At 41.8% G+C, this 16,034-nt stretch overlaps 1 protein-coding gene across 6 annotated transcripts in view; it reads right to left on the reverse strand.

Annotated features, from left to right (window-relative positions):
* Positions 1-16,034, reverse strand: part of magi2a (membrane associated guanylate kinase, WW and PDZ domain containing 2a) — a 228,380-nt gene that overhangs the window by 10,550 nt on the left and 201,796 nt on the right. For 3 of the 6 annotated variants that reach the window (XM_079335271.1, XM_079335276.1, XM_079335275.1), the window contains 10 exons: positions 15,311-15,342; positions 12,162-12,369; positions 9,331-9,372; positions 9,122-9,237; positions 8,647-8,839; positions 5,722-5,964; positions 5,078-5,263; positions 3,647-3,866; positions 1,600-1,825; positions 683-835 (listed from right to left, as the gene is read on the reverse strand). In XM_079335271.1, the coding sequence (XP_079191397.1) occupies positions 683-835; positions 1,600-1,825; positions 3,647-3,866; positions 5,078-5,263; positions 5,722-5,964; positions 8,647-8,839; positions 9,122-9,237; positions 9,331-9,372; positions 12,162-12,369; positions 15,311-15,342 (1,619 nt within the window). The remainder of the gene's footprint in view (positions 1-682; positions 836-1,599; positions 1,826-3,646; positions 3,867-5,077; positions 5,264-5,721; positions 5,965-8,646; positions 8,840-9,121; positions 9,238-9,330; positions 9,373-12,161; positions 12,370-15,310; positions 15,343-16,034) is intronic. The other 3 variants (XM_079335273.1, XM_079335272.1, XM_079335274.1) reach the window with 3 other exon arrangements.

Below are 16,034 nucleotides of genomic sequence, written 5' to 3' on the forward strand. Positions count from 1 at the left end.
GCCGTCTAAGCCCACTGGACTCCATCGACTTCCCCAATGAGGAGGAAAAGTAATACGGCCCCTGGGGGCATTTTGCACAAATTATATTTGACAGGTTCATTACAGATAAGGAATGTAGAGCAGACTGAGGCCATCAGCTGCAGACGTTAAAATCGGAGGACGTGAAAGGAAGTGAAGAAAAATCTGGACAGAGATGTGTTTGCAACAAGATTCTTTTTGTATTGAAACACAAAAAGTGAATTTGCTTTTTTTGTTGCTCGTAGCAGAGAACACAGAGCAAATATTTTCCAACTTTATCACTTTGAATAAGAATCTGCTTTCTTTGTGAGAGTAGCACATTAGCAACCATAGCTGGAGGGAGACTGGTGTTACCATAAAAAAACATTAACAGTCACTAAAGTTGGCCCACTTAAATATTTTATCTGTCTTAATCTTTCTGAATATTATCTCTTTTTATGATCTTTTATTAAATGTCGAGGACAGATGAGTTCTAAGAACTTGGACAGGGACAGATTTTTCCTTTTTTTGACAGATAATTTCTCTGAAAAGTTGCTGCTGCTGCTGTGATAACATCGGACAATTACAGTGAGTGTCTACCATGTAATCCAGAGAGATAGAAAGCAGCTTAACCTTTAAGAGGTTAGAGTGGGTTTCTTAAACGAAATGGCATCTTCAAACTTACCCTCATCCTGCCGTTGCGGATGGCCGGTCCGTCCTCGGCCAGTCGAAGGACAAACAGGTCCATCTTGTACTCCCGCCCACCACGGATGCTGAAACCGAAGCCTTTCACACTTTTCTCCAGCTCCACGGTGAAGAAGTCAAAGTCCTGTGCGAGCTGAGAAAAGCAGAAAATACTCAAAAAGATGAATGAAAGCATTACGAAGAGAATAAAGTGCAGCTGATGTTAAACAAAAACTAAACCAGGAAATAGATTTAGCAGGACTTATTCTACACAAGATTTTCAAGGTAATCAAGAAAGCCACAAGGAAAGTTAAAAATCTTAAATGTTGGGATGCAGATGGTCTAGCGGGTAAGGTCGTACCACATGCATGGAGGCTATAGTCTTCCAATCAGGCAGCCCAGATTCAAGTCCGACCTGTGGCTCCTTTCCCTCATTTCAATCCCCACTCTCTCTCTCTCCCTGGTTCCTACTCTAGCTACTTCAAAATAAAATACATCTTTAATGTTTTTGTTGGTTCAAATTAAATTAACAGCGTTTCAAATAGTTAACCCAGCAGAGAAATTTGACTTAAATTCTTAAAAAAAAAAAAAAAAAAGCTAAAGCCGTATCCATAACCATAACCTGTGTGAGTGAAAATTATCAGTAAAAGTGTCACCCCTTGTAAAACATGGACCATAAAGACTCTTAAACATGCAGCATTCCTGAAATGAACTATGGATAATGTGATCCTTCTCTCTGGGTTCATCACAAAGACTAACAACTTTCACATTAGACGTCAATTCTTAATAAAAATATCCCGGTTATCACAGCTTATCTCCTTCCTCTGAAATATTCAGACTGGTGTCGGCCTCAAAGCCTTCCAGATAAGAGAGTATGCGGGATTAAAAAACGTTTTCTGCTCTGTGAGACATCCTTACTTGAACTGGTGGCATCCTGTAGTCTGGGATGGTGAACTGCCTGGCGTCTGTTGCTAGCTGTCTGTAGTCCAGCAGCGGCGGGTGTCTGTAGTCCAGCGTAGGGGGCTGCCTGTAGTCGGCCACAGGAGGGTGCCTATAATCCACGGGTGGCTGCCTGTAGTCTGTGAACGGCGGCTGTCTGATATCTGGTTTTACATCTTGCCTCGCTTTGACCTCGGACCTGTAACTAACAGACCAATCAGGATGAAGGAATAACTTTCAAATGGATTTTTAATTACCATAATCTTACAGCAGCCATTTCCCTCTCGTGTGAAGCTCAAGGATCAAATACTGGTGTAATGTTCTTCTGCTCATTCCTGGTTGTAAAACAAGGTCCTCTTTAAGTGATCAGTTTCTTTATGAATTAATGAATGAAAGGTTTGATATTGAAAATCTTATCCACATCATATAAAAATGTGCATAAACACATGTCCACCAATTACCACTAGAGAACAGCATGATTTTATTTAGCATAAGTTGGCCAGAAAGAAAAATCCTTACCAACATTATTTAAACATTGCATCAAAGCTAATAATAGTAGTAAAAGCATATTAGCAATGAAATATATTCAAAACCAGCCTAACTTAATAATTAACATTAGTTGGGATGTAAATTAGTATCTGTCAATACTTTAACAATATATTAGCAACAAAGAGATTTTCAGTCCTTTTCTAGGAAACATTATTTTTGCATTTATCGGCTAGAAGTTTAGCCAGAAGTTTAATTCAAAGCTAACTTAACTTTAGCATTATGTTAGCCAGGAAGTCAATTAGTTGTTAGCATTACTAAAGCAACAATGTTTCATTGAAATATATTTGGCATTTGGCAGATGATGGCAAATAAAAGAACTAGGACAGCTAGGACATACACTCCTAGCTAAGATGACTTAAACACCACATGAGCAAGAAAGTTAATTCCAAGCTAACATTTCTTTAGCTCAGAGTTTGAGATTTCCTATTTTATTGTGTAACAAAAGTTAACAGTAGTGCTAGCTCTCAAATCTTTTGTGAAGCTGATATTAGTCTTGTAAATGGCTGAATGCTAAAGTTAGCTGTTTTCTTACTGAGGCTAATCAAATATGTTTAGGCCAATATTAACATGAAAAGGCAGCTTGATTTCCTCCCTATTCTCACTGTTGTTTCCAGTTGATCATTACTCAAGATGCAGTAGAATACTCTTGATAAGAGCAATGTTGGACAAGTTAGGCTTTCCCACTGTTAGCGTGATGTCAGAGGAAAAATTGCCTCTATGAAATATTGGCTATGCTCGTCATGATTACCTTTGAACATACATTTCATGTGTTGTGTTTTTGTGCACTTAGTGTGCTGGGAAAATAATGCTTTCTGGCAATCTGCTGGGTCACTCAGTGCCAACAGAGACCGTCTGTTTTGGTTTGCAGTGACAGCCATTAAACAAGACTTTAGTGAAGAAATTACACATCGCATGAAATGTTTATAACAAAAAAACAAGTTCCCTCAGAGTCTGGGGACGCCGAGTACAAAGAGATTTGGATGCTGTGTAAAGCACAAGAAGAGACATTGTAGATTTTTTGGACCCCCGAAGTTCTTGCTGAAATATTCAACAGATCTCTCTCTATAAAGAAGCAATTTAAGTCAATAATTTAGCAGTCCATAAGACTTAAGTGATGTTACACAACAAACTGGGGATAGAAACAGAGGATGGGAGAGGAATAAAGAGAAACAGACGTGATAAAGATATTAAAAAAGACAAGGACAGTGAGACAAAGCAAGGATAAGGTGGAGGAAAGAGTTGAAAAAAAAAAAAAAAAGATGGAAAAGTCAATCATACCTGCATATCTGGAGGATGAGTGTTTTGCCCCAGAGACAGATAGAGGGCTAGTCTATAAAAATGCTTCACTGCGTCACTAAACCAGCTGCAGATCTGACAGCATGAGCACGAAAACAGCTTCCATCTGAACTGTTTACATGCAGCTCTAAAAGAATCTGACATGCTTTGTAACCTGAGGTCCTGACAAACAGTGTCTTACCTGCTCTCGTGGGGGTAGGTCTGTGGAGGAGGCGGTGCAGGCAGCTGGGTCCCAGGGCTCTGGTGTGGGACAGGGTTTGGCGGGTTAACAGGAGGGTTTGGATCCGTCACTGCAGCGTTGGGCTGAGTAGCAGTGTTGCTCGGCTGGTTCTTGGGGCTGTGCTGCTGGGCAAGGGGGCTCTGCTTCTCTGAGCTGTGGGCTGATGGAGGGTTGCTGATTTCTGGGATTTAAAGAGAATCACAGCATGTACTTTGAAGCTTTACTCGACCAAGAAGAAGTCCCATTTTGGGCCTTAGATCGGCATTAATACTGTAGATTCAAAGGGCTCTTAGGCGCAGCAGCAACTTGTAAACACAACACTGAAGAACTATGACCTGATATAGTTGATACGGCAAATTAAATATTTACATATCTAGCAAACATGAAGAAACATTTGCATTCGGCTCTATTTTGGGTGTCTACAAACTCCTGAGGGAAATCTCTGGCTCTTTGGCTGCTAAATGTTTGACTGTGTTTACCGACTAGTTAGAGCAGGTTGTGTCGATTGGGGATAGGATTTTATCTCCTGCTGAGGCAGGACGTTTCACAGTAAGTGAAGTAAGTGGGAAGCTGTGGGGAAAAGGATGAGCTCAAACCTGCTTCACAGAATCTGAAAACTAGGAGGAGCTAAAGATTCCGACTCATCGGTACGAGTGAACCCATCAGAGTTACACATTGTTGCAATAGAAATATATTGATGCGAAGCATTGGGGAAATTTGTTTTGGTGTCCAGCGCTGCTTACATTTAGCCACCTCCACAGGAGAATCAAAAAACAAAAACAACGGAAACAAACAGTGATCACGCTTGCCTTGTTATCACCATCAGCTGTCAATTATCAGTTTACTTTCTTTACAACATCTTTGCATTGAACTTGATTGACTTTAAATTAAAAAGAGACAGTTACTGTTTTTTTGTTTGTTTTTTTTTTAAATGGGTAATAAATGCAAAAGGATGCAACAGGAAAAAAAGGATTCAAGAAGTGGGGCACACATGCAGCCATTTAATCAAACGAATATGGTGTGCATTATTCCACCTCATTATCAGTTTTATAGTAAGTCTAGCTTGCTTTGTCAAGAATTAAATCCTTTTTCCAAAACTGACATTGCTTTGACTGCAGCATAAAAGAAACATTGAAAAGCACGCGCATGTTTTAGTGCTGAGGTCTTTGTTCACACTGTTTAATAGTCACCAGAATGAGAGACAGGAGCTCTGCATGCTAAAGTGATTTGGAGATTCATTGAAAAGAATTTGCAGAGCAAAGGAATAAATCTCATGAATAAGAAGAGTTCATAAAAAAAAGAAGAAAAAAAAAGAATCACATTTGTCAAACACTCCCTGTCATGAATCATGGTCTTCACACAGAATTTTCTATCGTGTGCGTGTTCCCTCACCTTCCTGTGGGATGATCCTCAGGGTGACGCTGAGGCCCGCGTCTTTGATCAGCTTAACGATGTCGGCATGCGGCATGTTGACGATGCTCTGGCTGTTCACCGCCAGGATCCTGTCCCCCACCTTCAGCTTCCCGCAGCGGTCGGCTGGGCTGCCCTCAATGATGCGGCCGATTTTGTGGGGCACGGCTGTTATGGGGAGGAATCAGAACGCAACACGGTGCAGGTGAAAAAAAAGACGTGCAAGGGAGACCATTCGGAGGATTATTCCTGTCTGTTTCTTACTGACTGACTGACTGACTGAAAAATGTCTCTCTCTCATTTTGCTATTCACCCCAGGCTTACGTAAGGCATCCAAGTTTGTGTGGGCGATGCACTGATGCTCACGGCAGCATAGCAGAAATGTGTGTGAGTGACGTGCTGTGGGAGGGAATGTGTAATTGAAAAGATGGAATAAGAGGTGCTTCACTTATTATTAAGCCATGACCTCTCCATACTCTTAAGTACGGCTCATATCTTGACATTAAATTGAATTTGCCTTTGTAGTTTTTCCGTGATAAAGAGCTGTAGCACTTGTAATAAGGAGCAGAGTGAATAAGCATCTACTTGACTCCAGGAAGCTGAACCGCTACAATCAGTGGACTCACTGTTGGTGGCTGCGGCCTCGGGACGATTGAGCGAGCTGATGATGACGAAGCCAAAGCCTTCGCTCTCCTTGCGGTTGATGATGACATCACTGGGTTGCGTGTTGGGGGTGGACGTCCTGTCTGAAGTGGCGTTGGGCGCCTGGGTCGTGATGGTGCTGTTGCCGTATGTGAAGTCACTGCGAGGGGAGCTGTGCTGCGTGGAGACGGAGCCGGAGCTGCGGCCGTTCTCCGGACAGGACTCACCTGTAGGGGGAGGTAGAGAGCTCAGCAACAAATCACAAACAACCAACAACAGGAGAAGACGTTTTTGGAGTTTAATACTTATCCCTTGTTTTTTGAATACATATGCTCAATACATGATGAAACCCTATAAAACAATGGACTACTAGCTAACCCGCTGAGTCAAAATCCTCCATCGCCTCACAATCATACTTTTCTTAAGTAGATGTACGTTTCATCACTGGGAGGATCTCAATGGTGCGCACAAACGAGCACTAACTTAAGCTCATCACATTCATCCCGTCAACCCTGAATATTCCTTTATGCTTAAAAAAAGAATATTTAAAGATGAAGGTGCACTCCCTGTACTGTTGTTACATCTATACAAGCCCAACAATGTTATGCAAAGTGACTCTGGGAGAATCTAAGGATACATTTTCAAAAAGGAAAAAAAAACAAAACTCAACCAATTAATTCAACAATGAAAGTTTCATTTATCTCTCCTCCAAAGCTTGTACGAGAGGAAGCTGAATTTGATGGGAAGCGTTGAGAAGCAAACTCGAGACAGAAACACAAAAAGGAGACGCAGAAACAACTGTCACACAATGTGCTCAAACGCATCATTAAGATGCAGCGGCGTGTCAATCCAGACAGTGAAAGCTTCTTCTTGCACCTCTATTATTTACGAGTGTCTGCGCTCTGGCGTAGCGAGCGATCAAACCCTGGGTTGTTGTTTTGTGTCGAAGATTTAAACTGTAGGTTTAGATTTCTGTTGGTTACAGCAACATGTGTCCCTGAGAAAACGTACATATGAACATGTAGTGTTTCCCCCCTGCTGCAAGTGCAGGAGCATATATTTTACGAGAAGAAGACGAGTCAGAGAAAGAGAATGCATTGTGTGAAATGTTTAGGGTGCAGGCATGAGTACAGTATGATCTCAGAGTCTGACACCTCGCAAAGTGCCAGTGGGAGTCAGACAATTAGGATGGAAGTGAGGGCCACAGAGGAGGCCAGGCATGAGTCACACAGGAACCTTTGGTGTGAAGGAATTGACAGAGAGGGCGTCACGGAGTGGGTAGAAGTAGATTGGTGAAAAGTGTGTGTGTGTGTGTGTCGAAAAAGGCCGCGATAATGAGAACACAGGAGGACAACGTTCACTCTGAGGGGAAGTGCCACCACAGTCGACAGGAAACAGGTGAATACAGCTGTGATTTGCCCGAGAGTTTGTGTGAGGAAGAGCAGGAGAGTGTGGATTTTTTTATAAGGGGAGGCTTCAGCACATTTACTCAGAGAGATTAGGCCTGCAATTTTCTAACTGATTAAATGCAGTTTTCTGAATCATTAAAGTGCAAGAGCGGTAGTATGAGAAGAAAAGGAGAGAAGGGAAAGGAGAGAGAGGAATTCAATGAAATAGAGGACAAAGATGTGAGTAGTGAGCCAGTGAAATCTTTATAAACTGTTATCCTAATGCTGCTCTGTGCAGGATTAAACACGTCCTTGTTAAGTCCAGCAAATGGGCTTCTTTTTTTTTTTTTTTTTTTAGGTGAGCGAGAGGACAATTTATCCAATTATAACTTCCTTAAAGGAAGCAATTTATGAGATTCAACAATGTGTGTCCATCGTGACTTCCCTACTTTGTATGTTACTGTTAATTATTTTCCACCTAGTGCGAAGAATTAAAAAAAACGTCAGAAATACAGATAAAAAAACAAATGTATTAAACAATTTACTCGAGAGCTTTTCAATGGAGGACACCGTGCATCTGTTGGGGTCTATTTTCAGCTGTGGAGTAATACATATTTGGTGCTTTAATGACTCATTATTACATTATAAAATGAAAACAGACTGACTATAATTGGCCAAAACACTCAAATATACGGGTGGCAGTAGCTCAGTCTGTAGTGATTTGGGCTCATTAAGTTTTGGTGCAGAACAAAAAAATGGATGCTGGTCTGGTAGCTGGAGAGGTGCCAGGTCACTTCCCTGAGCACTGCTGAAGTGCTCTTGAGCAAGGCGCCGAACCCCCATCCGGCCCTTGTGTAGCAGCCCCACTCTGACACCTCTCCTCGGAGTGTGCATGTGTGTGAGCAGGCCTCTCCATGACAGAGTAATATTTCCTTTAGAGATTCATAAAGTATGGAAACCTTTTTTTAAAAATCAAACAAAGAAAAAATCCCATGTGGCTTTTAGCCTGAAAAGTTGCTTGATTGGTTGATTATCACAAGAGAGAGAGAGATTTGACAGGAGAGATAAAGAGATCCAGGAAATGAAGGGAGAGAGAGCGAATGAGACGACATGCACCACATCGGGAACAAGAGTCCAAACTAGGTTTATTTTAAGACTTTTTGTGAGTGTGGAGAGAGAGAGAGAGAGAGAGAGAGAGAGAGAGAGAGAGAGAGAGAGAGAGAGAGAGAGAGAGAGAGAGAGAGAGAGAGAGAGAGAGAGAGAGAGAGAGAGAGAGAGAGAGAGAGAGAGAGAGAGAGAGAGAGAGAGAGAGAGAGAGAGAGAGAGAGAGAGAGAGAGAGAGAGAGAGGGGAATGAAGTGCAGGATAAGAGCCACAGGTCAGCCGCCTGCTCGGAGTTTATTTTCCTCCATACACAGGGCACGTACTAACCACTACACTATCTGCGCCATCTTTATTATTGTCGGAGAATCAGGAAAAAATAAATAAATAAATAATAATAATTGCTGACAGCTTCCCTCACCTGCTGCTTGCACCCTCCTCCTGATAACCAGGTTGACCTGTCCGTTTCGTGCCGCTCCGTGCATCAGGTCGATAACGTATCTGTGAGGTTTCCCCACCACCGGGATCCCGTCCACAAACAGCAGCTCGTCACCGGGTCGTAAACGCCCATCCAGGTCTGCTGGACTCTTCTCGATGATCGCACCAATCAGGATCTGTTATTTAATGTCAACAGTTAAAAACAGGAAGTAGCGGTTTGAAAGGGAGAGTGTTTCATGCAGTGTGTGTTAAAGTGGTTGTTACAGTAACGTGTCGTTAAATCTTTTGATTTGTTTTCTTTTTTAGAACAGACAGGGAAAGACACCAAAGCAGCCAGAGCCAGCACTCTCTCAGGTCAGTTGTTAGGTGTACACAGTGTGTGTGTGTGTGTGTGTGTGTGTGTGAGGTGGGTTAGAAAGGAAAAGATGACAGGGTTCCACGCCCATCGCCATACGAGCCTTCTCACGCGTCTCCGGACTCACAGGCTGCCCTGCCTCGTCCCCGCCCAGCACCCGGAAACCAAACCCAGACTTCTGTCTGCGCAGGTTCACCTCGATGTCCTGGTACTCAGCACCTGAAGGAGCAAACCAAAAAAAAAAACCTTTCAATGAAGTTTCCAACTTAGGAAGAATTTGTAGCTTTCCTCACAGAGGGTTTTTTTTTTTACCTGAGGAGTCGACAGGAAATACAGTCCTTGGTTGGCCTGGTTCTGGAAAAAAAAAAAGACACATAAAGCAACTATAAAAACGACAAATACACAGAGGCACACATCGATAGACAAACACTTTCTCCCATAAAGACCAGAGCGAGGCAGAAAGGCCCTGCCTCAGCATTAATGCCACCACAGAATTTCAGCATCATCCATAAAAGTCAGGAAGTGCTTACAGCGTGTAATATACCCATCTCTTATTTACTGTGTGAGCACTGATCTGCAATCAGGGCTTCACACAACGCCGTGATCTGCAAAAGTGGTGAAATGAACTGAAGCGCAGACAAGTGGCTGCGAATGAAAAATTGATTCCAATTGTAACGGTTTTAATCACACTGAGCTCTCTGCCGGGGCTCAGCGAGGATGATGTGGGAAAAATAAAACCACGACTACAGACAAAAGGAGTGATGCAGCTGCAGGACCCCACATGACGCTGCTGACACAGATGGAGCTGGATTTAAAGTAGAGGACGGGAGAGGAAACCAAGTATTTTAACGTCCAACAGCATAACAGCATCTCTGCTCGTGCTGGAAGGAATCGTGTCGAGGTGATGTTCACGAATCATCACTCCATCAAAGTTCATTTAAAATCTGTAGATGTGGATTTTTCTGAGCATTTTGAGATTGTTTCTTCTGTAAAATACTTCTGAATATGTAAAACCTGAATGTGTGACATGTGTTGACAATAAATCACAGCTTGCATTAAAGGAAAAAAAAAGAACAAACCCTGCCTCGCTTCATCTTGTACTTTAATTTGCCAGACATTGTCGTATTCAGACATGTCTCAAAGTCCAATCTAAAATTTCAAACCTCTCACAAGAAGAACTGAGATTAACCTGACCTGATTTTTTTTTTTTTTTCATTTAAGACTTTCTAAGGCAACTCTGAATGCATAGAAACATGTTCGACAGACTTTTGAAGAACAGTGTAGGGAAACAGTATTTTCCTTCCTTGCTTCATTAACCAGGTTTTTTTTTTTTTCTCAGACTGACTTGACAAAGCTCTCTCATCTGTCTCTTTCTGCATCACGCAGAAACACTTAAACGCTTTCAATCAGACGTCTCTCTTCACTTACCTCTGTTAGAGTCTCAAGCCGGGCGGATACAAATCTGTCTCTGAAAAATCTTTTCTTTACTTAGTATTCTGTTACCCTGTTAGCCTCAGTTAAAGAACCTCCAGTGAAAATGAGACCCCAACTATCCATATGATCCAAAACACCTATCATCGTACACGTAGTTTGGTTGACCCGACTCTTTAACCATACCTGTTTACATAAACGCCGACTTGAATCCATAAAGGATCGCAGAAAATCCAACTGAAATAACATAAACGGCTCCACCAGGAGGGCAGCAGCCCGGGGTGAGATGGGAAATGGAGCATTTCTAAAATCTGTCCGAGCCGATTCCCTGCTGAGTCTCCCCAGACGAGACCCCTGACTTTTAGTGAAAGAATGACCACAGTGCATGTTACGCTGATCAGTGATTCCGCTGCTGAAGCAGGGAGAGAGACAACGAGAGACACCGAGAGACAAAGAGCTTTGATGAGCAGCCTTTCTGACAGCCACGTCCTACTGAATAACAGGTGCCTTACAGACGAGTGAACACCAGGGTTGTGTGTATAAACTTTTACTATTTCATGGCAGCCATTGAGCAGTACGAGGAGATTAACAGTAACCTCGTAGAGAGTCCTACTATTGCTCACACGCCAGACCCAACAAAACAAGACGACACTCCTACGTTTATGATATTCCTGGCTGTTATTTACGATCGAGTTGTTTGAGTGAAGCTCCACACTCGACATACTGTGACTGATTTATTTTGGACTGATTGTATAAAACTTCAAGAAGGGGCAACCCGACGTCAACTCCTTTCATTTTTTTCCAGGCAATTTCAGGGATTCAGCATCTCTCTGGAGAGGTTATATTAGAGAAACTGCATATGGCCGATATGTCGACAACAATATACATAGTAATTTAGACAATTTTGAGTTCAAAAACAAGAATTGTACAGATAATAATATGTACTATGAACACCTATTTGTTGTAGCTCTAATAAAAAAGGGGGATTTCATAAATAAATAAAACTGTAAAATGTAAGGAGGGAACTTTGAAGAAGGCTTTATAAAGTTGCTGTAGCCTTTAGCCTTCATCATCCTTAGTCAATGAAAATCATCTTAATTCAATGAGAATGAATCCAGTAGTTTACGTTAAAGATGTAAAAAAATGACCTTCTGTTTATATTTTCTCCTCACACACATCACCTCTGTATTTCTTATATCTTCCAAACAGCCCTTCTCACACACAAACAGCCAGAATAGAAAATCAATCAAACTCATTTCTACTGCTCAGGTTCCCATAAGGCATTTCAGTTATGATGCATTCTGATGATATCATAACAAGACAAAATGACTTTTCTCCACATTTTACAAGTAGATATGATGGTAAAATAACTGCCACGAGAGTATTAAGCTCCAGGGGGGAAAAAAAGACAGCTGCAGTGTGTTTATTTATCTCAGTTTATGATGTGGGATGTGTAAAGATCACCACAGTCAGTAAAACAACCGAGCTGTCGGCAGGTGCTTTGCTTGTGTGGGCATTTAATGAGTGGAGATCAAATGAGATACTATAAGGGTTTGATGATGTATAGAGCTGATGTGTTTGAGCTTGAAAAACACATCTTTTGCGTGGACTGAAAGAGGTCAGCTCATTTGAAGAAGGTTTTTTAGGTAGTCAGCAGAAGTAAACAAGAAGAATCTGTGTAATCTGTCTAATCTTTCAGCTCGGGTACTTACGCCTACTCTCATAGACAGTCCTGGACTTCTCATAAAGATCATAAGGGTCTGGTTTAGCCAGGGCCAAGGCCTCGGAGGCTGAGTCTGGGACCGAGGCCCTGTGGAGATGTTGTGATGGGAAGGGGGCATTGTGGGGGATAACGGGGGCTGACAGGCTGGTCTGAGCAGGGCTGCTCTGGCCCTGCTGGCACTCCCACTGATCCAGAACCTGTGAAGCACATTGGCATGAGCAGTCAGCATTTCACTTCCAGGTTTCCCTCTTATGACACCTAAAAATAACACGAAAAACTGAAGCAGATGTCTTTCATGAATGTGATCGTTCGCTAACCCATGCCATGCTAACAGTCTCTAGTCCTGTCAAGTTTTTCATTCTCATGGAACACATAAGTTTACCAATACTCAAAATCATTTTTTAATCAGCAATTTTTCAACAGCGGAGCGAGATACACAGACAAGCCCTTTTTTTCTATTGTAGGGTTGAAACTACAACTATTTTGAAGTTAGCTTATTTTTCAATGCTACTCTAAGCAAACAAAAGCAAATGTCATGCTAACTAGTGCTAGTTTGGCTAACTTGCATTACGTTTACAGGGAAGAAAACAGGGGGAAATAATAACATTAGTCGACGCTCAACGTCGATATTCTCAACAGAAATTTTTGATACCAAACGAACAGCCTTGCAGTGTTTTTTTTTAATATTTTAGTACCATTATGGGTTTTAAAATAACACATGGATATTACTGTGGAAACTAAGCTAGTTAGCCACTCATGAATACATGTTTATGCTAATGGATAAAACATTGCTAATACATGATTACTTCTGTACCTTTTCAGTTTTCCAACAATCTCATCAATCTATTTCACTTTAAATATCTTTTGGGGGAGTTTTAACAAAGCAATCAAAAGAAATCAAAAGCTTGACAGGCTTTATTAAATGGTTGAATAATTAATTATTAAATCACTGAAATGTTGCCATTTTTACGTGGGTTGTAGCTAACGATCAAACCATTAAAGACAAACAGGGAAGGCGGATAGTTAGTGGGGTTAGTAGTTGAAACAATAAAAGCAATTCAGCCTCTATTTGCCACTTAGATTGCAGGGTGAATGAAGGATGTGTGAAGAGGAAACAAAGAATAATATGATAAACAGATACACATGGTCATATTTAAGAGGGGGTTAAGTTTGGCACTTTATCTTGTTAATCATTTCATGTTGTTTCTCAAAAGTGGTAAGTCCTCTGTATATTGTACCCGATTTGGAAAGCTCTGTCAAATGTTTGTGGTGACTCTGGCAGTTTTGACAACACCAGTCAGTCTGAGTGTCAGCCTTGATGTGTCAGATAAACCACGGCCGCTTGAATCACTGCGTGACACTGAGAAGATAGCCGAGATGACGCGTTGACATGTCAGAAAGTGTGAGCGACGGATCATGAGGGGAATGACAGGCTTTTTTGAAAGTGAGACGGCGAGGATGGCTGCATATGGCGCGCTTTAATATGGAAAATTACAGGGCAGCCGGTTCAAGATGTACCGAGAAAGAAATATCAGCTCCGTAAAGGCTGCGGGGCCAGAATCAAAAGTGTTTCTACTCTTTGTGGATTCTTCGTGTCTGCTATTGATGTGAAGCACGTCTGCACGGAGGTCGGCTGCTGAGGCTGGGGACCTTGTTAAGGCAGGGATTAGACTGCTGCATAGTGATCTCTCTTTCGCTTTCTCTATGTCTCTGTCTGTCTTTGTCTTTTGGAGAAAGTACACTGAGGCTGTAATCTACCTGCTCAGATGAATAGGAGACACTGCAGGCAGGCCGCCTCTTCTTGACAGCGTTATTGAGCACTCGCATCTTAACTTGCTGGAAAATTAAAGCGCTGTTACCTGCAATTTTGGCCCAATTTGACAGACAAATCTCGATATCTTTTGCAAATTCAGCTGCCAGGAGCTGCAGGCTTTGCTTTGGTTTGACAATTAGGCAATTTCTTTCCTTATAAGTCAAATTCCTCCATATTTAATTTTCAATAATAATTTTACAAGTCTCCCCATAACAAATAAAACAAAATTAAACGGAGGCAGAACTCCTGCTGGAGGAGAGCGGTGCAGAAAATGAACACTGGGGGGTAAAGAGAGAGAGATTTGATTAGAAAAGACACAAGAGAGAGGCTCCGCATGCCGTCTGCCACTTTGTGACGCTCAAAGATTTTTTTACCCCCGAGCTCAGAATGACAATTATTCAGCGCATGATGGAGGAGATTGATTAGATCGAGAGGCAGCTTAAGCGATGAACACAGACGGGGACTAGTGTCTTAAAAGAGACGAATAAGGTGGCGTCCTGACGTTTGAGTGGAGACAACACAGGGCGGAGGTCAGCGGCCGGTCAGAGAGCAGCATTCAGAGGACGTCCAGGCATGAAATGGATTACACACGAGTTCGCTTAAAGCGAAACAAAGAGACGCGTGACAAATACATAAAAAGACAAAGTGGATATGATCTAATTCTAAGATATATTCGGATGTTTTTTTTGTGGCCCCGAGGGATAACAGATGACACTACAGTAAAATAATCATTGTGGAAGAAGAAGCTGAAGAAGTAGGTTATTTTAATGTGGCAGAAGAAAATAGAAATAAATGATCAGGGTGATGATGGAGGACAGTGTGGAAGTGCAACAAAACTTTACACATTATCTGGGAACAGTGTTGTAAAAATGAAGATAAAGGGGAGACCTGAAAATGGATCTCAGCCATGCCAAAGCACTTAGAAGAAAGACTCGGAAGACTACAGCTGGAGCATAATTGAAATGCCCCGAGTATGTTTAACCCTGATGGCACTGAGTCAGGCTTTGAATTAGCTCTGACTTGCAGGATCAAGAGTCTGGTGATGTTATGAGCAAGCCACTTGACCTTTTTTGTCATCTTGTGACAATAAAGACGGGCTGAATATCAAGGCGGTGTAAAAGCCACGGGCAGACCGTGAATTATCAGCAGAGTTAGTTAGTACGACGGGGGAATTAAAACATTATTTCTTGTAAAGAAAAAACACACGATTAGAGGCATTCTGATTAGCAGGCACCGTATGCAAACTGCAGCCAGTCTACTCTATAGTCATGATTAAACAGCAGAAATGGGGACAGTCCCATTTCAGAAGCTGGGTTTCGTTTTACCTGCTTAGGGGTCTTCCAGGGTGAATAGTGACCTGCAATTGTTGAGAGAACAAAAAATTCTTTAGACTGAATAAGATGGTAGAAACAAATGATGAGGTGTGAGGTTTCATTTAAGCTGCGAGGAGTCAATTCCCGAGGCTTTTTGTAGGATAATATAAAAGAAAAAATGAGAAAACAAATAACAGAACTACAGATAAGTAGAATGAAAATAAGCACATGAAAACTGTGTTTGTGGCAGGGCGGACAAACAAAAGTACAATCGACTCAAACAGGATATAGACACGAAGCAGAAGATGCAGGATAAATATCCACGGCTCACTGTGCAGGCAAGGCGATAAAAAATAAGACTAGTCATAAAAAAGGCACAAAATCGATGCAGTTCAGCGCGAGATATCATGTTAATGAACTTAAGGACGTGAAGTGAGATAAGCCAAGACAACGGCACAAACTTACATCGATAATGGTGCCGACAAAATCAGCTTTACCCAAAAAGGGCGAGGATTTCTCATCGAATCAAAGCAACTCCAAAATGTCTCCCTTCAAATGGACGTCATGAAATATTCACACAAAGATGTTTCTCTTCAACTGGTCAACGCTGAACTTTGCTAACTAGTTAGCTGTTTAGCTTGTGCTGTGTAAATGTCTAAAAGACGTTGTACAGTGGCTTTAAAGCTTCGATCTTCCACTGGGAATCACTGATGATATGATAAATTAAAAATGTGCT

The sequence above is a fragment of the Symphodus melops genome, assembly GCF_947650265.1.
Source record: "Symphodus melops genome assembly, chromosome: 22".
Taxonomy (NCBI): domain Eukaryota; kingdom Metazoa; phylum Chordata; class Actinopteri; order Labriformes; family Labridae; genus Symphodus; species Symphodus melops.